Here is a 20,367-nt window from a genome sequence, read left to right on the forward strand (position 1 = left end):
AGGGCCGCACCTGCAGCATATGAAGTTCCCAGGCTAGAGGTCGAATCAGCTGTAGTCGCTGGCCTACACCACAGCCACAGCAATGCCAGATCCGAGCCATGTCTGCAACCCTGCACCACAGTGCATGGCAACGCCGGATCCTTAACCCACTGAGCGCGGCCAGGGATCGAACCTGCGTCCTCATGGATGCTAGTCAGATTCATTTCCTGACATGAACTCCTCTGCTACCTCCTTTTTGCCTCCTCCCTCGCTGAGTTTCCCTCCCTTGAACATTTCCCAATCAGGATGGACTGCAATTCCCAGAATAAGCATTGCTATTTAAAAAACCAGGAGCAGTGGGTCCGTCTCCACCAGACACGTGCGTTTTTGCCTGTCTGGTCAGCGTCTGCTCTTCCTTCACAGCAGCGCCCAGACGGCGCCCTCTCTGCAGCTCCCCTCCCTACCTGGGGCCGCAGCTCTCCCGTCCTCAGTCTCCTGCACGCACAGCCACACCGCCATTCACACAGCCCCCCTTGGCCCTTTACAGGCATCAGCAGCACCTCCTCACCACCCCATTTCCCATCCCCTCTCTTTCAGCCTCCTTCCTCCTAACACGTGCCACTACGTGTTGCTGAGTCATATTTGCCGATTTTCTGCTTCCCCACTGGACTCTCAGCTTTCTAAGGGCGGGACTTGGTTTAGGTCACCTGCTGAATCGCTACTCCTGGCACATTGTTGACGTGCAGCAGGTGTTCAAAGGCTGCAACTAGTGAATTGGGGGCGGGTGGTGGGGGGAAGGGGGCAGGGTGGTGGCCCTTCCTCCAGGGATCTGCCTTCCTCATTTCATGTGTGCAGCACCGGACCTTTACCTCTGCTCCATAAAAACTGTGCAACAGGCGTTCCCATTGTGGCTCAGTGGTACCGAACCTGACTAGTAGCCATGAGGACATGGGTTTGATCCCTGGCCTCACTCGGTGGCTTAAGGATCTGGCACCGCCATGAGCTGCAATATAAGTTGCAGATGCTGCTTGGATCCTACGTTGCTGTGGCTGTGGTGTAGGCCGGCAGCTGCAGCTCCAGTTTGACCTCTAGCCTGGGAACTCCCATATGCCGCAGGTGTGGCCCTAAAAACAAAGACTGTGGAATGGACAGTTAAAATAGAGCTAAAAGGTGAGGTTAAAAAGAAAATACTTAGAATGAAAAACCTTGGAGTGAAAAAATTTACACTGAAAAGCTGAGATGAAATCATTACAACTGAGCACTAAATTTGGGTCTAAACATTCAGGTAGCCAAGGCTTTAAAAAAAAAAGAGAAAGACCCTTCCTTCAGGTGCTGCGGAAACCAATGCTTTTTGAAAAATGAGTGAGACGAACCTTGAGCCCTAGAAGCTGGCTGGGCCCACCTGCAACTACAGGGGTGGTCTTATTAAACTCTGGGGCCCTCCACCCACCCCGACCCCCCACAAAAAGCAGGTGTTCCGACTATAGTAACCACTTAGGGTTTGTTTGTTTACTGCTTCCATCCACTAAAGCCTTGCCGTGGGCTCCACTTTCCCCCAGGAATAAACTCTGCTTCTCAGGCAGCTCTGTGGTATTGGAGAGAGTTGGGCCGTGCTCTGGCTTCGGGATGGGTGTATAAAGCTGTTTAATGTTTCCGTTATCTCTTGCTGCATAACAAACCACCTACTGTAAGGGCTTTAAAGGCAGCATTTTCCTGCTCACAATCCATGGATCAGGAATTGGCGAAGGGCTGGGCAGGCCGGACCCCCCCTCCACAGGCTCCCCTCCACTCAGGTGTCTGGGACTTGGCTCAGCTCCACGTAGACAGCCTGGATGTCTTCCCGTGGCGGCTGGGGTCTCCTCTGGAGTAAAAGTGGCTGTTACAGTGCTTCTAAGGTCTGGGCTCAGAAGTCCCGGAATTTCACTTCCACTGCTGAAAGTCCGAGGCAGCGCGGAGTCAAGGGGTGGACAGAGAGACCCAGCCTCTCAGTGGGAAGATTGACGCATGTAGCACAGAGAGGGGAGGGTTGGCAGTGGTGATCTTTGCAGACTTTCTGCCCCGTCTTCCCCCCGGTTGCAGTGGTTTACAGCCCTCCCACCTGCAGAATATACTCGCCCCTTCCCAAGACTTCCAAAGTCCCGTCACGGGATGGAGCTCAAAATCCAGCATCTTGGGATCTGCATCAGGTTTGGGAGTGGGCGAGGCTGATCTGGAGACCTGTGAATTAAAGAGATGCGTTGCCTCTACCCGCCCATCTTTCCCCTCCCTCCAGCGCAACAGTGAGACAGGAGAGCTGCCACAGAGACTCCCATCCCGAGGGGGAGGGAGAGAGAGGGCCTTCGTGATTCTGGAGCCCAGCCAGGCACCTGTTTTTGGGTTGCCCTCCTCTGAAGGCAGGGAAGACTCCATGATTAGAGCCCGGGCTTGCCCTCTGGACTTGGTCTCCTACTATGTTGTTCTCACCAACCTGGTCCTTCCCTTTGAGAAGTCCTTTCTTTTCCATGAGAAACGGTTAGGATTTTGTGACTTTCTCAATCTGTCCATTGAAAGTTGGGGGATATAGAGGCCTTTCTCCCCCACTTTCTGAGTGTCTCTGGTTTTTTTTCAGTCCATGCTGATATTACTTCCTTAAAAATATTTGTGGGCTTCTCATGTGTCAAATTGTAGTCTACACCTTAGATGAAGCCGTACCCACAAATCTCTCTACTCTGAGCTATGGGGTAAGACTCTTTGGTTCTTAGAACCCTCTTAACTTGGCACAGAAGGACCACCTTCAGTCTTTCTGAGGTCTCAAAGAAGAGTCTTAAAGCCTCACTTTTGATTTGATCTTGACCCTGATAGTAGCACCTGAACTTGATCTTTGCCCCAAGGCCTTTTTTGTGGGGTCTTTTTAGGGCTGCAGGTGTGGCATATAGAAATTCCCAATCTAGGGGTCGAATCAGAGCTGCAGTGGCTGGCCTATGCTGTAGTCACAGCCACGCCAAACCCGAGCCTTGTCTGCTCAAGGCGACCCCAGATCCTTAACCCACTGAGCAGGGCCACGGATCGAACCCACGTCCTCATGGATACTAGTCGGTTTCATTACTGCTGAGCCATGACAGGAGCTCTCTGAGGCCATTTTTTACATTGAGACTCTTTTCCATTTGGAGCATCAGACCTGGACTCTCTGCATTTCCTTTATATTCAGCTTGAAAACTGAATGGTTTCTTCTTTAGCTCATGTGCCTTGCTTCATATCATACCCAGCTAAGGAAACCACTTGGCACGTTGTGCATTCTGCCTGGAGCTCTCCTTAGCCAGATGCACAATTTCATTAGATACTTTCTGTTTTCCAAGTTACCACAAGAAGTCATCTTACTAATTGTGGCACCACTACCTAACCTGGGTTTTCAGCTTGCAGCACTTTTCTTACTGTTCTTCCACCCGGCCACCCGGTCCCAGAGTCAATGCCACACGTTTCAGGGTTTTGTTATGGCACCATCCCACATCTGGGGACCAATGGCAAATATCAGTTATCTATTGCTATATGATAAACCACCCTAAGCTTCTTAAAACAGCACCGTGACGTTGCTCATGATTCTGTGCATCTTGAGGTCAAGGGCGCAGCGCAGGCAGCTCATCTCTGCTCCACCTGCCGCCAGCCAGTTTCGCTCCCCCATCTGGGCCTTCACTTTTCCCCCGCGTGGCCGCTCTCTCTCTCCCACGGACGGCCTGGCCTTTCTCACAGGCCATCTAGGGTGGCTGTGTCTGTTGGGGTTGAGACGAGGTCAGCACCCCGGCAGGTGCCGTGGCCCGCGCGGTAACAGGCTGGCGTGTGTCCCCAGAGTACACCATCACCATGTACGACACCAAAGCCCGCGAGCTCCGCTGGAACGCCACCTACTTCGACTACGCGGCCGCGCTGCCCGAGGACGACGGGGACTACAGTAGGTTCCCTCTGGGGGGCTTGGCAAGGTCGGGGGAGGGTACTTGCGATCTATGGGGAGGCGACGGCTCCCGAAAGCTGAATTTCCTTTTAAGACACTCTTGGTCACCAGCTTCTGGACCCTCCATCGATGTGTGGTAAATAGTTGAAGAGTAGGTGTTGAAGGCAGGGGCCTGGGCGACAAGCGTGGAGGGGACCCGGGTGAGACGGTGGCGGGCTTTGCCTGAGAGGGGAGGACATGCTTTGACATGTCCCTCTGCGTCTCAGACGGAATTGATTACCAGCCCGCGGGGAGCAGAATTAACCCTCAGCTTGTGTCATGACACCCCACTCCCTCCCTGGCTCATCCCTGAGTTATTTCTCTAGTAAACATTCCGCCAACTCAAGGGAAAACTAAAACCCAGTTCTACTGTCTTAACACTGGAACCCGAACGTCTGACAGACGGTTCCTCTGCCGTCAGCCAGGGCCAGGTCAGTGGTTGGCCTGACGGGTAGGTGTGAAGGGAGTGCTGCCAGGCACCGGATCTGACAGGCCCTCCCTCGCGTCCCTTCTCCCGGGCGTTTGCTCTCCCGCGTGGACGAGCATGCTGTCACCAAGTGGGAGAGGGACCCCATTCTGCGTTTATCAGCCGGGCAGCTCTCGGCACCTTGATACCCTAGGGCCCGAGCCAGTTCCTTGGAGGCAAGTGACATTGCGCGGAGGCGATCTGAGAATACTCCAGAAGGCTCGTTTCCTCTCGCCGAGAGACTGCAGCTTGCCAGAAGAGCAGAGGATGTGGTCGGGCCTGGGCCGAGGCACGACAGGCTGTGTTTTTCTGATCTGTACAGAGATGTCCCACTTTGTGTCCAATGGCGACGGGCTGGTGGTGACCGTGGACAGCGAATCCGGGGACGTCCTGTGGATCCAAAACTATGCCTCCCCCGTGGTGGCCTTTTACGTCTGGCAGCGGGAGGGCCTGCGGAAGGTGATGCACATCAACGTGGCCGTGGAGACCCTGCGCTACCTGACCTTCATGTCCGGGGAGGTGGGGCGCATCACCAAGTGGAAGTACCCGTTCCCCAAGGAGACGGAGGCCAAGAGCAAGCTCACGTGAGTGGGGGGACTGAGGGCCCAAGGGGCCGCTGGGACCCTGGCATTCGCGTCCTGCAGCAGCCGCCTGGTGCACCCCACGCTGGGGGTCAGGGCCAGGGGCAGAAGACTCCTTCACGTCATCGGGATATGCAGAACCCAGACCCGCTCTTTCGGAAACCTCAGCATCCAAGAACTGGGCACCCCTTGATGCTTCAGATTCTTGACTTAAAACAATTTAAAGTTACGGGCGGGGATAAAGGGACCATAGCTATAGTACAATTTGGATCTATCTCAGGGGGTGGGAATACAAGAGATGTATTTTATCTTTTAACTTTCCGTATTTTCTGAATTTTTATTGGAAGTTGTATTTGCTTTAAAAATCAGGAGAAAAGTGTTAGGGAGTGTGTGTCTCAGACTCAGCAAGCGTCTTCCGTCCCCGCCCCCCCATGAGCAGCCCGTAACTTGGTCGCCTAGCCTTGCCGAGTCTGCGGAGACGATCAAATGAGCGTGACCTGTGCTCTGACGATGTGTGTGGAAGTGCCCTCTGAATCGAACAGCACCCTTCCGATGTACGGTGTCTGCTGAGAGCCATGCAGAGAATTGCATAGGTGCCCCATCCCAGACTGGCCTTGTTAGTAACCAGCTGGACGTGCAGCCCCAGACAAAGCCAGCCCCCCTGCGCCCCCCCCCCCACCGCCGATGCCCCAGGCAGGGACAGACCACCCACTGGAAGTCTCCTCCGGCTAGGAATTTCCTGTGCCTTCCCTTTGCTTCAGGCATCGAGATTAGGGCAGCTGACTGTTTCTAGGGCTTCTGTAGGACCTCTAGAATCTTTAAGAATCACAAGACAATATGGTGGGGATGCTGGTGGCACTTGGTTGTCAAGGCACATGGGTCGGGCTGTCTGGGAGGCTGTGTGGCGTTTGCCAGAGTCCAGTCTCCTGGGTGACCGATACGCCTGGTCCTTTGTGTGGGCTGTCACGAGGCTGGTCTAGTGCAGATGAGGAAATCAAACTGGGCGAGCAGGTGGCTTGTGCATCCTTCGAAGGTAACAGCGGGGCCTGCAGCCCAGTTCTCCAGGTTCCCAGGACAGTAGCCTTGCCTTCACCCGCCACGGCTCAGAGAACTGGATTAATGTGGTTCTTCCTGGGTGGTATTTGGGGCTGTGATACTTCTTGCCCCAAAGTCCCCTTTTGTGGGGTCCAGGAATTAAATGACAGCGGAATGCATGTATCTGTTTGTCTCCTAGGCCCACCCTGTATGTGGGGAAATATTCCACCAGCCTCTATGCATCGCCCTCAATGGTACATGAGGGGGTCGCCGTTGTGGTAAGTACATATGGGTGGGCTCATAGGTGCAGCCTCCTAACCACTCCTGCTCCATTTTCACAAAGAGTGACTGCATTACATATGCATCCTGCTGTTAAGGATGCAAGACACAGATCTTAAATCCTCAAAGACAGTTTCTACACGTACCACCTTCTACTTGGCGAGGAGAGATGTGTGACTGAAGCAGCCTCCTAAGCCCCGGTTCCACCCCTTTGCTTTCGGGTTCAAGTCCCAGCTCCCCAGGCTGGGGGGCACAGCCCCTCAGGCCAGCCCCACTCGGTGGTGGGCGTCTGCTGCATGGTGGATGGCTCTCTGGGGCTGCCCCGTCCAGTCCGTCTCCTCCCTGAGCTCCAGGAGCTCCCTGTTCATCCTGCTCAGCCCTTGTTCAGATGGCGCCTCCACTTCAAATGCCCTCCCTTCTTCCCCTTCCTTCCTTTGCGACCGGTCCAGCCCCCTGGGACCGCGCCAGCTTGCCTGCAGTGCTCGTCTCTGAGTGTCTGCAGCATCATGATTCCCGCTGCTGTTTTGGTCCTTGCAACGTGTGTGCTGTTTGGTTAGCATCCCTCGTCTTCCCAGTGAGTCCGTCCGCTGCTCCCTCGCAGGGCAGCACCTGCCTGGGTCCAGTGGTGGCCGAGCCAGCGCCGGGCTGGAGCTTCCCAGCCTGGTCAGTTGTATCATTTGTGAGCTCCTTCCTGTGTGTCTGCTTCTCACAGTCGCCTCTTGGATTTCCACCCATGCCCTTCCTGTTTTCCGGTTCCCAGACATAAGAAATTAAAAAGATGTTCACCTTTAAAAAGACATCCAGGTTTTAAAGGACGTCAGTATGGTGTCACCTCCCCAGATGGGGCAGCTCCCGCTCAGTCTTGGGGCCTTTGGGTCCCCCTCTGCCTCCCTGACCAGCCCCACCCTGGAACCCTGTGCCTAGGGCCACCCCTAGCCTCGCTCCTGCTGTCTTTTCAGCCCCGAGGCAGCACTCTTCCTCTGCTGGAAGGTCCCCAGACCGACGGTGTCACCATTGGGGACAAAGGGGAGTGTGTGATCACGCCCAGCACAGACCTGAAGTTCAACCCAGGACTTAAAGGGAAGAACAAGCTTAACTATCTGAGGAACTACTGGCTTCTGATTGGTAAGAGCTGGCGCTGTGGGCCCCCGTGACAGGCTGCTGCCTCCTGGTGGCCAGTAGTGGACATTACAATAATAATATTACTGGTTACTGTCCTCAGCCCGGCCCTGACTGTGCTCAGTTCACGTCCAAGTTGGTCTTTCAGACCTTGGAATATTTTACTGCCAAGGAAAATAAACAGTACAGATGTGTTAGCAAGCCAGTTCTCAGTAATTATTTAACGAATGTTCCCAAACTCCAGGACTAAATAATGTAAACTCTGTGCAGTGATCTGCACGCTGACCGTCGGGCACACTGCGCTTTCTAATCATTTCCTTATTTCTCACGACGACCCCAGGCGAGGTGGCACCCTTATTATTTCCACTTAGAGTTAAGCAGTTTCTGTGGAAGAATTCCCTTGGGAGTTGGCCTGGGCATGTGAGGGGTTGGGGGAAAAAAGGGCTGAAAACCCAGGCGGGATTGAGGGTGAGGAGATGGAGCCCAGAAGTGGGTCCAGGAGCCTCGGCACAGTCCCGGGCGCATCCCCTTTCCTTCCCTTCCATTTCTGCGCTGTCAACACCGTCAGCAAGAGAGCACAGAAGCACTTGTCTCCAGCAAGTGCCCCAAGTAATTAGAGCAGGATGGAGTTTTCTTAAATCAGTTTTGCCCTTCCTGTGGCCCCCTCCCCTGCTCTGCTGCCCCCAGCCCCAGAGGTGGGAGGGCGGGGATGCAGCCTATGGGGGCGCCGGGGCTGCCGGGGACCAGGACAGTGAGAGTCAGGCCTGGGGGCTCTCGGGCAGGGACGTGGAGTAGCCGTGGGGCCCGGAGGCAGCAAGGCAGTGACATCTATTGGGGGTGTGTGACTGGGCGTTGCAGAGAGAGGAACCTGGCGGTAGCGGAGCCCTAGCGCTCCCTCTGTAGCTGTCCAGGCCTTGCTGTTCGTGGTTCATCCTGACTCCTTGTAGCCATTTTTCTTCTGGTTATTGTTTTTGCCAAATAACAGGCAAAGGAGGTAGCAACAGAACTCTACCCTTTTTTAAACAGAAGTAGTTTGGGAAGCATGTGTGCTGGGTCCCCCATGGAGGAAAGAGAGCTGAGGCCAGAGGCCCTTGAAATCACAAGGCCACTTTAATTTCATGTAGCAGCTAAGGGAGGTGTTCACCCCTCCCTAGGCTGGAAGCGCACACTGAGGTGGTGGGACTAGAACACCACCCGGGCGACTTAATCCAAGATGGGAACTCGATACCCTCGGTGGGGTGATGTCATGGGGGCAGCGCTGAAGGGTCCCCGGCAGAGAGCCCAGACGAGGAATTACCAACCCCACTCTTGCTCTGAACCTGTCCTGCACACCCTGGCCCTTCTCCTGACAAGCACACTTCTGTTATGAGACTCAGGGCACCGCATCCGTGCCATCGAGGAACAGGATCTCCGTCCCGAGGTTTCTCTGGTCACCACCTCGCACTTTCCGAACGTGAGCGTCTGCATCAGGGGCCTCCCTGTGTAGTGACCGATGCCCACGCTGAGTGCCGTCGGCGACTGCCGTGCAGGGAGGCTTCCTCCTTAGAGGTTTCATTTCCCCTCGCAGGTCACCACGAAACCCCGCTATCCGCGTCTACCAAGGTGCTGGAGAGATTCCCCAACAATCTGCCCAAACACCGGGAAAACGTGATTCCTGCCGACGTGGACAAGAAGAGCTTTGAGGAGGTGAGCGGGCAGGTGGACCGGGGGTTCCTGGTGTCCGGAGTCAGCGGGGAGCCCTCGTCTGTGCCTTCGGAGCCTGCAGTCGGTTCAGGAGGGAGGAGGGGTGCGCGGGTGTCCACGGCTAACAGAGCTGAGGAAGGGGAGCACGGGGAGCCTGGGGAGTCCGCGGGGAAGGCCGGCGAGGGCACCGAGGGAGGCAGCCGAGGCGAGGACCAGGGCCGACTCACCCTGCCCGCCCGCTCTGGGCCGAGGAGATGGGCAGGGAGCAGTGGGAGATGGGACCACTCCCATCAGTGGCTGCAGAGGAAGCAGGTTCCAGGGGGGGCAGCTGGTGAGGAGCCGACAGAGGGAGCAGAGGGGCGGCTGAGGTTTTATGAAGCCGGGCGTGGCCCACTGGCCTCCTCGGCCTGGCAGGGACCCCAGGGCTCCCACGGGATGGGTGTCGGCGGCAGGGAGGCCTACCCGGTGGTAGCAGCGGCCGGGAGCCTCTGAGCTGGGCCTCCTGCAGCCCTGCCGTGGGGGCGCCAGGGCTGTGGGCAGGGTCAGAGGAAGAGGGGAGTGGCTGGCCGACGTGGGGGCAGTGATCACGACAAACTCGCTTTAGAGATTTAGATTTTATCCAGAGCAAAAGGAAAAGAAAATCACGTGGATGGTGAAGATTCCAGGGTGCAGTATCTGAGCTGTCCCTCGTCTCCGGGGGAACCGGGTCCGAGGAACACGTGGAGTCCGCAGACAGTGATCCTGGGTAGCACTGGCACCCTAAAATCTTGATCTAATTTAAGTCAAACATTTGCTATTACATAGTTAGGAAATCCAAGTTCAAGGAGGAAGATTAAGCAGTACTCTTAATCTAACACCCAGAGATGGCTGTAGCTGAGATTTTCCTATTTCATCGTTTAGTCTTGAACAGAGACTCTTTTTAAAAGTCCATTAAAATACTCTGAGGTATATTTATCTGCCAATGAGGCTAACTTTTAATTTTTATTTATTACTTAATGACTTTTCTTGCATTTATAGATGTACAACAATCATCACAAACAAATTTTAAGGCATTTCCATCCCAAACCCTCAGTGCATCCCCCCACCCCCTAACCTATCTCCTTTGGAAACCATAAGTTTTTCAAAGTCTACAGAGAAGTTCGATCTGTCCTTTTTTTAGATTCCACATGTCAGTGATAGCATTTGATGTTGGTGTCTCATTGTCTGACTGACTTCACTTAGCATGATAATTTCTCGGTCCATCCATGTTGCTACAATTGCCATTATTTCTTTCCTTTTAATGGCTGAGTGATATTCCATTGTGTGTATGTACCACATCTTCTTGAGCCACTCCTCTGTCGATGGACATTTAGGTTGTTTCCATGTCTTGGCTATTGTATATAGTGCTGCAATGAACATTGGAGTACATGTGTCTTTTCAAGTCATGGTTTTCTCTGGGTAGATGCCCAGGAGTGGGATTGCTGGATCGAATGGTAGTTCTATTTTTAGTTTTCTGAGGAATCTCCATACTGCTCTCCACAGTGGCTGCACCAATTTACATTCCCACCAACAGTGTACTAGTGTTCCTTTTTCTCCACACCCCCTCCAGCACTTATTGTTTGTAGACTTTTGGATGATGGCCACTCTGGCTGGTGTAAGGTGGTACCTCAGAGTGGTTTTGATTTGCATTTCTCTAAGAATGAGTAATGTTGAACATCTTTTCACGTGTTTGTTGGCCATCTGTATGTCTTCTTTGGAGAACTGTCTGTTTAGATCTTCTGCCCATTTTTTGATGGGGTTGTTTGTTTTTTAGTATGGAGCTGCAAAAGTTGTTTATAAATTTTGGAGATTAATCTCTTGTCAGTCGATTCATTTGCAAAGATTTTCTCCCATTCTGTGGGTTGTCTTTTTGTTTTTGTTGAGGGTTTCCTTTGCTGTGCAGAAACTTTCAAGTTTAATTAAGTCCCATTTGTTTATTTTTGTTTTTATTGTCATTGCTCTAAGAGGTGGATCTGAGAAGATGTTGCTGTCATTTATGTCGGAGAGTGTTTGGTCTATGTTTTCCTCTTAAGGCTGACTTTTTAAAACAAACACACTCGAGCAAATAGAACCAAATGAATGTTGTTTCTGATCACATGCTCAGCTAACATTCCTCAGCTGCCCACACACCAACCGAGCCACACACACCCCAGGGTAGAAGGGGCCAGGGGAGGGGAAGCAGGGCGGGCACTGTAGGTTATTCCAGGGGGTGAGACCTATGAACTTGGGGAGTATGCCAAGGAGACTGTGTGTCCATTTCATCAGGCACCGATAACGGCAGACCTGGAATGGAGATGTTTCAGAACAAACCAATGCCTTTTTCTTGAAGACCTAGAGATTCTGAGGAGCTTGGGCAGAAGCTCCACTTTCTTTGATTTCATTTTGAGCTTTAGCAAAGCATTCTGATGCTTTTTTAAAACTTTGAAAAACAGTTGAATGTTTAAATAAATGATTTTGTGTTTGAAGTTGCATTGAAACTTTACAAGCAACATAAGGAAGCTAGCTGCATTATTACTTTACAGCTTTCTGTGTGTGTGTGTGTGTGTGTGTGGTTTTTGTTTTTTAATGTGAAATGTTATCACCAAGTTGACTACCAACCTTCTATTCGACTTGTTACCTACGGTATCAGAGTTTCCCCAAACATCAAGTCTATCATCAAAGGAGGTTTTTGCCTTCAATGAGGATTTTCCAAAGAATATAGCATCTGAAAGCACTTTCAAAAGTATTGTTCTAAAAATGGTTTTTGAGAGTTCCCTGGTGGCTCAGTGGGTTAAGGATCTGGTGTTGTCACTGCTATGGCTTGGGTTCGATCCCCGGCCTTGGAACTCCTGTATGCCACCGGCGCGGCCAAAATAAATGAATACATAAAAATTTAAAGTGTTTTTTAAAAACCACAAAACCCTTTTTCTGAGTAATGATACCACCCCTGCCATCGTGCACGGCCTCTCAAGGCAGTCAAGGCAGCAGTTAGCTGGCTTCGTGGTCTCCGGGTGGGCTTTAAAAAGACCTTTCACAGCATAGCCATTGCTCCTGAAGAGTCACTGCTCCTCTTGATCGTTCGGCTCATTTACACCTGGCTAGAGATTTTGCAGTGACGCAGCCACTGTCTCCCATACAAGGTTATCGACCTGGTTGACCAGAGCTCAGAAAACGCCCCCACCGTGGTGTCTCAGGATGTGGAAGAGAAGTTCTCTCACACCCCGGCCAAGCCCGAGGCCCCCGTGGACTCCATGCTCAAGGACATGGCCACCATCATCCTGAGCACCTTCCTGCTCATTGGCTGGGTGGCCTTCATCATCACCTACCCCCTGGTAAGGCCCCGCCCCTTCCCCACCCCACCCCCACCGCCCCAGTGTCTCTGAACCTCCGTCCGTCCCTCGTCCCCATCCCTCGGGGTCAGCGAGGCAGACGAAGGAGGCAAGCAAGCAAACACGTTTCTTTTCCCGCTTAAAAGTCATTATTTGCTTATCTTCAGAAACATCGTAATTAAAGACTAGCTTCTCATGAAAGGACCATTTCATACCTACATAACATAGTTTGACTGTAAAAACTGATGGGTAAACCTTGCTTGCAGATCACTTTAAATACTTTACTTTCTTTTTAAAAACCGGGCCTGATAGATGAATATCTGTTTAAAGTTTTGCCCTTTAAAACTGTCTCTTAGAGCTATCAGAATGAAAAAGGCGGCGTGGTTATTCCTTTGCCTTTCTAGTTGGAAATCTGTGGCGAAAGTTACGTAGTTGAGTAAGTCATGGGTCGGCATAAATATTCGAGAGGCGTATTCGTGCATCGGGATGCCTGGAGCATTGCAACTTTACCATCTTAGAACACAAGTGCTCCAGGAGCTCACGTCCCCGTCCCGCACAGAGGAATGGGAATGACGGGCTCTTTCTGGCACCTTCCATGTGTCAAAATGTGTCCACCTGGGTTGTTTCATTTTTTACTTCACACAGATCTTGTTATTATCTGTCCCTTACCCTCCAATAAAGAAACTAGACTCTGGGAAGTTAAATAACTTTCCCAGTGTAACATAGCTAGTTGATGGCATTTCCAGGACTTCAACCCAAGTTGAAAGTGGAAGGAGAGGGAGAGGGAGGGAGGGAAGGAGAGACTTGCCTCTAGAAAACTCCCAGGGGGGTGTTGCTACCCCTGTCCCTTCAGTCACTTTCCCACGCACGGGTAGTAATTAATAATCACAGGTTTCTGCCACTTCCCACCCCGATGGAGCAAATTGCTGTAATAGACCAGAGGAGGGTGGCCCGTGGGGCAGGCAGAGTGATGCCACGGGAGCGGGACCTCAGCCAGGCGCCCCGTCTTTCAGCCCTGCTCTGTCCTCTCCTGGCTGGTGAGGCCGTGGGCGGGTGGCCGGGCAGTCCTGGCCCCAGCTGTGTCCCCTGCGTTGCTGAGGGTCTGCACAAGGCCCTCCACCAAGAACACAGCCATGGTAGACGGCAAGCCCGGGTCTCCCCTGTGTCCACCACGCCCTCAGCTCCCTGGTAACCATCCTTCCTGTTTGGATGCACTTTTGCAACAATTCCGAGACTTCTATAAAAGTCTCAGAATTGTAGAACTGAAGAGAACCCCCCCCCCCAATCTGGCCCAGCCCTCCACGTGCAGTCAATCCCTCCTCTGCTGCCCCTGCTAGGCCCCCCAGTCGGGGCATGGGCTATACTGGGAGCTCCAGCCCTTGCCCCCTCTGCCTTCTCGCTGGTCTTGTCCTGCCCGGGGTGGGGGGTGGGGGGCTGTCACATCCACTGTCCCTGCCTCTGCTGCCAGAGGCGCCTGTCCTTTCTGCCTGCTTGCTCGGCCGGGGGAGCAGCGGCACTGGCCTGGATGTGTGTTCCTCTTCCTAGAGCATGCACCAGCAGCAGCAGCAGCAGCAGTTCCAGAAGGAACTAGAGAAAATCCAGCTCCTGCAACAGCAGCAGCTGCCCTTCCATCCACCCGGAGACGCGGCTCAGGATGCCGAGCTCCTAGACTCGTTGGGCCAGTACTCAGAGAGCTCGGGCACCAGCAGCCCCAGCACGTCCCCCAGAGCCTCCAACCACTCGCTGCACTCCAGCGGCTCTGCCTCCAAGGCAGGCACCAGCCCCTTCCTGGAGCAGGACGACGAGGGTAAGGCCAGCGGCCGTTTTGGTGCCGTTTCCTCTTTCGTTAGAACACCACTGAGGACCCTAAGGCCCTGGGCCCATTCTGAGAGTCTCCACAAGATCATGAGCCCTCTTCCCAAGGGCTCCCCGAGTTCTCCCACTCTGGGGGCTGGGCTTCTGCCCCGTGACCTTGGCCCTCCCTCCATCCTGCTGCTCAAGGGCTAAGAATCGCAGCCGACCAGAACTGCCCTGGCCGCCAAATCTGAGCATCCCCAAGGCCAGCCAGTGGCCCCGTATGAAAGTGCAGCTGTCGATCCACGTTCCCCTGGGAAGTTGGCTCAGGCCAGCTGTCAGGGCCTGTGTTCCGAGGGGATTAACACAGAACGAGTGCCGGGGACCTCGGCACCCTCAGTCTCGGGCTGGAGGCTCTGCTCCTGGTCTCGCTGTTGCACGTGTCCACCGTTGCCACCCGAATGTTTCAGGTGCAGACTTTTAGATGGATCTGTAAAGAACCCCCGTCTTCAGACTTCCATCCTCACAGTAACTAGTGCAGAGCAGGAACGGAGGGCGGGGCAGGAGGAGGTGGCCCTGAGCGTGAATGGGAGTGGTCCCAGCTGGGGTGTAAAGCCTCTGAAAGAATCAGGGAGTTCCCGTTGTGCCTCAGCAGGTTAAGAACCTGACTGTTATCCATGAGGACTCAGGTTTGATCCCTGGCCTTGCTCAGTGGGTTAAGGATCCCGCGTTGCCACACGCCGCGGCATAGGTCACAGATGTGGCCTGGATCCCATGTGGCTGTGGCTGTGGCTGTGGTGTAGGCTGGTGGCTGCAGCTCTGATTAAACCCCTAGCCTAGGAACTGTCATTTGCCCTGGGTGCGGCCCTGAAAAGAAAAACAAAACAAAACAAACCCTCTGAAATCCCATCCCTTAATCCGAGCTCGGGAAGCTGTAGCCATTCTAGCCTCAAGATGCTTTAGGTCATGTTTGTTTAAAGCAACCTCTTCTTCCTCCTGTTGTGTCCCAGATGAGGAAAGCAGCATGGTGATGGTTGGGAAAATCTCTTTCTGTCCCAAGGACGTCCTGGGCCACGGAGCCGAGGGCACAATCGTGTACCGGTGAGTGGACTGGAGAGCCCTGGGCCTCCCCACCCTTGCGTGGGCGCTCCCGTCGGCTCCAGGGGCACAGGGGTCACAGCGGAGAGGGGCCCCCGGGCTGTGAGGCTGTCGAGGCCGCCACCGCGTCCGGCAGAAGGAGCGTCCCGGGCCAGGGCTCTCCTCACGTGGCCACAGGCTGCTTGCCCCCCAGACCCAGGCCCGCTCCTCATCCCGCAGGGGCATGTTTGACAACCGCCACGTGGCCGTCAAGAGGATCCTCCCCGAGTGTTTCAGTTTCGCCGACCGCGAGGTCCAGCTGCTGCGAGAGTCGGACGAGCACCCGAACGTGATCCGTTACTTCTGCACGGAGCGGGACCGGCAGTTCCAGTACATCGCCATCGAGCTGTGCGCGGCCACTCTGCAGGAGGTGGGCGCCCCGAGTCACCAGGGCCGCCTCCCTTCGCCCGGCTCCTCAGGCGTGGTTTTAGGGACTGCCGGCTTATTCATTTATTTTTTGCTTCTTTTTATTAACTTCTTTGAGGTTACAGTACACCCTTACTGCACCCGTTTCTAACATACGGTCTGCTGCATGCCGACGAGGGTGTATACTCAGTTAACCACCAACGGGGAAAAGCGGGACGCTTCCATCACCCCGACCTCAATCGTGTGGTCCCCTTGGCTGCCTGGGGACCTCTCTCCCGCATGACCTCCAGGAAGCTGGTCCTTCTTCCCGTCCCTGGCCAGGGCTGGTGGGGGCTTGGAAGACGCTGGTTGATGACTCGAATCATTAAGATCATCCATCAAACCCCTTTTGCTGGATTTTCAGGCAGCAAGTGGTTTCAGTATCATTTGGCTTCGCTGTAGGTTTACCCGTCTGAGGCAGTGAACCTGAGCTCCTTGCCTTCTCATCATCTCATTGTAAACTAGGAAGTCAGAGCTTTGCTTGCTTGTTTAACTTAGCCTATGACTTCAGGAGCAAGGCTGCTGGAAAATTCGGATTTGGACAGAGAATACTATCAGTAAAAGTTCCTGTTTCTCTCTTAAAATATGATCAAAGAACATGAGCTGACCCAATACCAAACGTTAATGAAAGCAAAAACCTTCAGGCAGGCATTTTCTAAATAAAATCGACTCCCTTAGAGAGAGAGAAAAGGGGTGCCGAGGAGCCGAGTCCTGCAGGACGGGTGCCGTGACCAGCCCTCGGGTCTCTTGCAGTACGTGGAGCAGAAGGACTTCGCCCACCTCGGCTTGGAGCCCATCACCTTGCTGCAGCAGACCACCTCGGGCCTGGCCCACCTGCACTCCCTCAACATCGGTGAGAGGCCTCCGCCTGCCGGGCCGCGGGCTCCCGACCTCGGCTCTGTCGCAGCGCGTTGCTGCATCACCGGTGTCCCAGTGTCTAAGCACACAAGGACTTAGACGTGTGAAAACCGGAACCTTCGGAGGTGGCCGCGGGTTGGTTGGGAATGCCCGCTGCGGCTGTAGGCCAAAGGCAGGGCTGACATGGAGTCGTCTGTTAGTTCACAGAGACCTGAAGCCCCACAACATCCTGCTGTCCATGCCCAACGCCCACGGCAGGATCAAGGCCATGATCTCCGACTTCGGCCTCTGCAAGAAGCTGGCGGTGGGCAGGCACAGCTTCAGCCGCCGCTCAGGGGTGCCCGGCACAGAAGGCTGGATCGCCCCAGAGATGCTGAGCGAAGACTGCAAGGAGAACCCCGTAAGTGGGGGGAAAACCGCAGAACCAGCCTCTTGTACCTTTAGGGGTCAGAGCCTCGCCTCCCATCCCGGGCTTGGGGCCGCAGCGCTTGCGGCTGCCCAGGGGCGTTCCTTCTCTCCCTACACACTCTGCTGGCACTTTCCCTGCTGTCTCCTGTTGAGATGAATGAACGGGGCTCGTGTGGACGGGGCCCGCTTGCTCTTCCAGTCACCTTCCCCCCATTTCACAAACCTGGGAAATCAGAACTCGCATGAGGCAAGCAAACTTCGAGTTTCCATCCCTTTTATAATTTGTTTTCGTTTTTCCAACGTTCTATTTTGAGATATTTTAGATGTAGAAAATGGAGAGCTGAGAATAACTCTGTACCTCTACCTGGATTCAACATTCACCAATATTTCTCACTTGCTTTCTATCGGTGCCGAACCGTTTGAATATAAGTGGCAGCCTCCCCATCCTTTACCCTTAAATACTTTAGCAGGTGTCTCCCTGAGAGCAAGTACATCCTGCTTCCTCACCAGCTCACCATTATCACACCTCAGCCGTTCACACTGTTTCCATGGTAGCTAATATTCAATCCATAGTCACATTTCCTCGCTTGTTCCCCAGATGTCTCTTAGAGAGCTGGTTTTTGTAAATCAGGACCCAATCAATGTGTTTGTTGCATTTCTTTTTTTTTTTTTTTTTTTTTTTTTTTTAACTCTTAAGGGCTTGTACCTGCAGCACATCGAAGTTCCCAGGCTAAGAGTCGAACTGGAGCCACAGCTGCCGGCCTTCACCACAGCCACAGCAACACAGGATCCGAGCTGCGTCTGTGACCTACACTACAGCTCACAGCAAGGCCGGATCCTTAACCCACTGAGCGAGGCCAGGGATCGAACCTGTGTCCTTGTGGATGCTAGCCAGATTCGTTTCTGCTGAGCCACGATGGGAACTCCTCTGGGACCGTTTTTGAACCCCAAATTGTTTTTATTTTATTTATTAACAAAGTTTTAAGACCTGTCCTGTGGGGGCACCATGCTCCTGCCTGGGGGTGAACAGGCAAACGAAATGCACAGAAATCCCTGGCTCGAGAAGTGACATGCTGGTCAGGTAACGAATAGGTCACAGGAGAGCCGCTTCCTGTGAGCGGAGCGCTGGCTTGAGCCACCATTTCCATGTAGGCATCTTCGCAGCAGCCCCCTGGGGCATCCTCATTTGGGGTCGTGGATGCTGAGGTGCAGAGCCGTTGAGGGCCTTCGGCGTCCCAGGAGGTCGGCTCCAGAGCCCCTTTCCTGCAGGGCGCCCTGAGCCGTTGCCACCCGTCCGCCGGTTCTCCCGAGACACCTCTGAGGTGGAAGGGGCAGCAGCATCCCCCCCCGAGGAGCCTCTGACGCCCGCGTTTCTTTCCAGACCTACACGGTGGACATCTTCTCTGCCGGCTGCGTCTTTTACTACGTGGTGTCTGAGGGCAGCCACCCTTTCGGCAAGTCCCTGCAGCGGCAGGCCAACATCCTCCTGGGCGCCTACAGCCTCGACTGCCTGCACCCTGAGAAGCACGGTGAGTGGGCTGCGGGGCGGGCGGGCGGGGCCGGGGCAGTGCCGGCTCTGCGCCCCCAGAGGCCCCTCTTTCCAGCTGCTCGCCCCTCGGCCGCAGTGATCTGACCGCTCAGCCCAGAGCTGGTGGGGGGCTGGGGAGGGTGTCCTTGGGGTGCCACCTTCTAAAGCGAAGCAGCTCCCATCTTCCTCCAGGTCACGCAATGATCAGAGCGACCTGGGCAAAGCTCCCTTTGGGGACGTCTCTTTTCCAGCTCGTGGGGGTGGAATAATCTGCGGCCCCTTCCTGCCCCGACACTGGGGGAGACAGAAAGCCCTCGCTCCATTACCTGGACTCTGGTGTGTGAGCCAGCGGTCAGCGGGTGAGGCCTGGGCTGGGTCCTCGCTCTCCAGGCACGTGGGCGACACGTCTCTCTTCCCGACCTCAGGGTTTCCCGAGTCATTATTGGCCTGTGACCAGCCACTGCTGCCTTTCTAAACAATTGAAAGTCACATTGTTTTGCTCATGGATTCGTTTTCCTTATTCTTCCCTGGAAACAAAACAGCTTAGTACCAAGGCGCGTAATCCTGTTATATAGTGATTGGTGATCACGGCCAGTACCTATCAGTACCTTTTTTGTGTGTGTGTCTTTTTTGCCTTTTCTTGAGCCGCTGCCACAGCATATGGGGGTTCCCAGGCTAGGGGTCTGATCAGAGCTGTAGCCACCGGCCTACACCAGAGCCACAGCAACGCAGGATCTGAGCCGAGTCTGCGACCCACACCACAGCTCACGGCAACGCCAGATCCTTAACCCACTGAGCGAGTGAGGCCAGGGATCGAACCCGCAACCTCATGGCTCCTAGTCAGATTCGCTAACCACTGCGCCCCGACGGGAACTCCAGCTAGTACCTTTGTATAGGTTATCCTGACCACCTATCTAGACATGAAAGCATGTTTTGATTAAAAGGGGGGGGGGCTAAACTTCATCTTGAATCTCTCCCGGCACTGATCCGCATCCAGCCCGTGCGTCCGGGTGGCCCGCAGCCCTGTGTGTGGAGGCACGAAGGTGTTACCCGAGCCTCCGACACTGCGTCTTTCCAGTGGCTCCTTTGCACTAAGTTCCGTGTGATGGGAATGGGTTCCTGTCAGTAGACGCTTGGGTCAGAGGGTTCGCAGACAGCGAAGGTTTGGGCGTGTGCTTGCGGCTTTAGGCGGGTGATAACGAGTTGCGGGCTTCTTTTCCTCCTTGCAGAAGACGTCATTGCCCGGGAACTAATAGAGAAGATGATCTCCATGGACCCTCAGAAGCGCCCGTCCGCGAAGCACGTGCTGAAACACCCATTCTTCTGGAGCCTAGAGAAGCAGCTCCAGTTCTTCCAGGTAGAGACTTCCCCGGTTTTTTTCCAGAAACTAGGGCAAAAGGCAAGAGAATGAAACAAATGCCCCATAATCCCCTAGCTGAGAAAGAATGTGGTTGACATTTTAACATACTTTCTTTTTAAAGCTGGGTTTTATTATTTTTTCCATTTTTCATGTTTTTTAAAAATTATAATTGATTTACAAGGTTGTGCCAATGTCCGCTCTATGGCAGAGTGACCCAATCATACATGTTTATACATTTGCTTTCTCACATTATCTTCCATCATGGTCTATCCCAAGAAACTGGGTATAGTTCCCTGTGCTATATACAGGACCTCATTGCCTATCCATTCTAAATTTTAGAATTTATAAAATTCTAATTTTCTTCACATAGGCAGGTCTGGGAGGACCGTGATCTATCAAATACCGCAATAAAGCAAGGTTTCTCGGTGCATATAAAAGTGACATT

At 53.8% G+C, this 20,367-nt stretch overlaps 1 protein-coding gene across 1 annotated transcript in view; it reads left to right on the forward strand.

The window, feature by feature from the left end:
* ERN1 (endoplasmic reticulum to nucleus signaling 1) overlaps positions 1-20,367 on the forward strand; it is an 81,269-nt gene that overhangs the window by 53,396 nt on the left and 7,506 nt on the right. The window contains exons 7-19 of the mRNA XM_005668695.4: positions 3,803-3,904; positions 4,732-4,993; positions 6,225-6,303; positions 7,264-7,429; positions 8,991-9,109; positions 12,244-12,435; positions 13,978-14,239; positions 15,237-15,327; positions 15,544-15,733; positions 16,522-16,621; positions 16,827-17,026; positions 18,416-18,563; positions 19,792-19,919. Of these exons, the coding sequence (XP_005668752.3) occupies positions 3,803-3,904; positions 4,732-4,993; positions 6,225-6,303; positions 7,264-7,429; positions 8,991-9,109; positions 12,244-12,435; positions 13,978-14,239; positions 15,237-15,327; positions 15,544-15,733; positions 16,522-16,621; positions 16,827-17,026; positions 18,416-18,563; positions 19,792-19,919 (2,039 nt within the window). The remainder of the gene's footprint in view (positions 1-3,802; positions 3,905-4,731; positions 4,994-6,224; positions 6,304-7,263; positions 7,430-8,990; positions 9,110-12,243; positions 12,436-13,977; positions 14,240-15,236; positions 15,328-15,543; positions 15,734-16,521; positions 16,622-16,826; positions 17,027-18,415; positions 18,564-19,791; positions 19,920-20,367) is intronic.

Source organism: Sus scrofa, chromosome 12, assembly GCF_054392235.1.
Source record: "Sus scrofa isolate SSC_HxYL_T2T_F1_AM1 chromosome 12, Sscrofa_HxYL_maternal_Yorkshire_Landrace_v2.0, whole genome shotgun sequence".
In the NCBI taxonomy this organism is placed as follows: Eukaryota; Metazoa; Chordata; class Mammalia; order Artiodactyla; family Suidae; genus Sus; species Sus scrofa.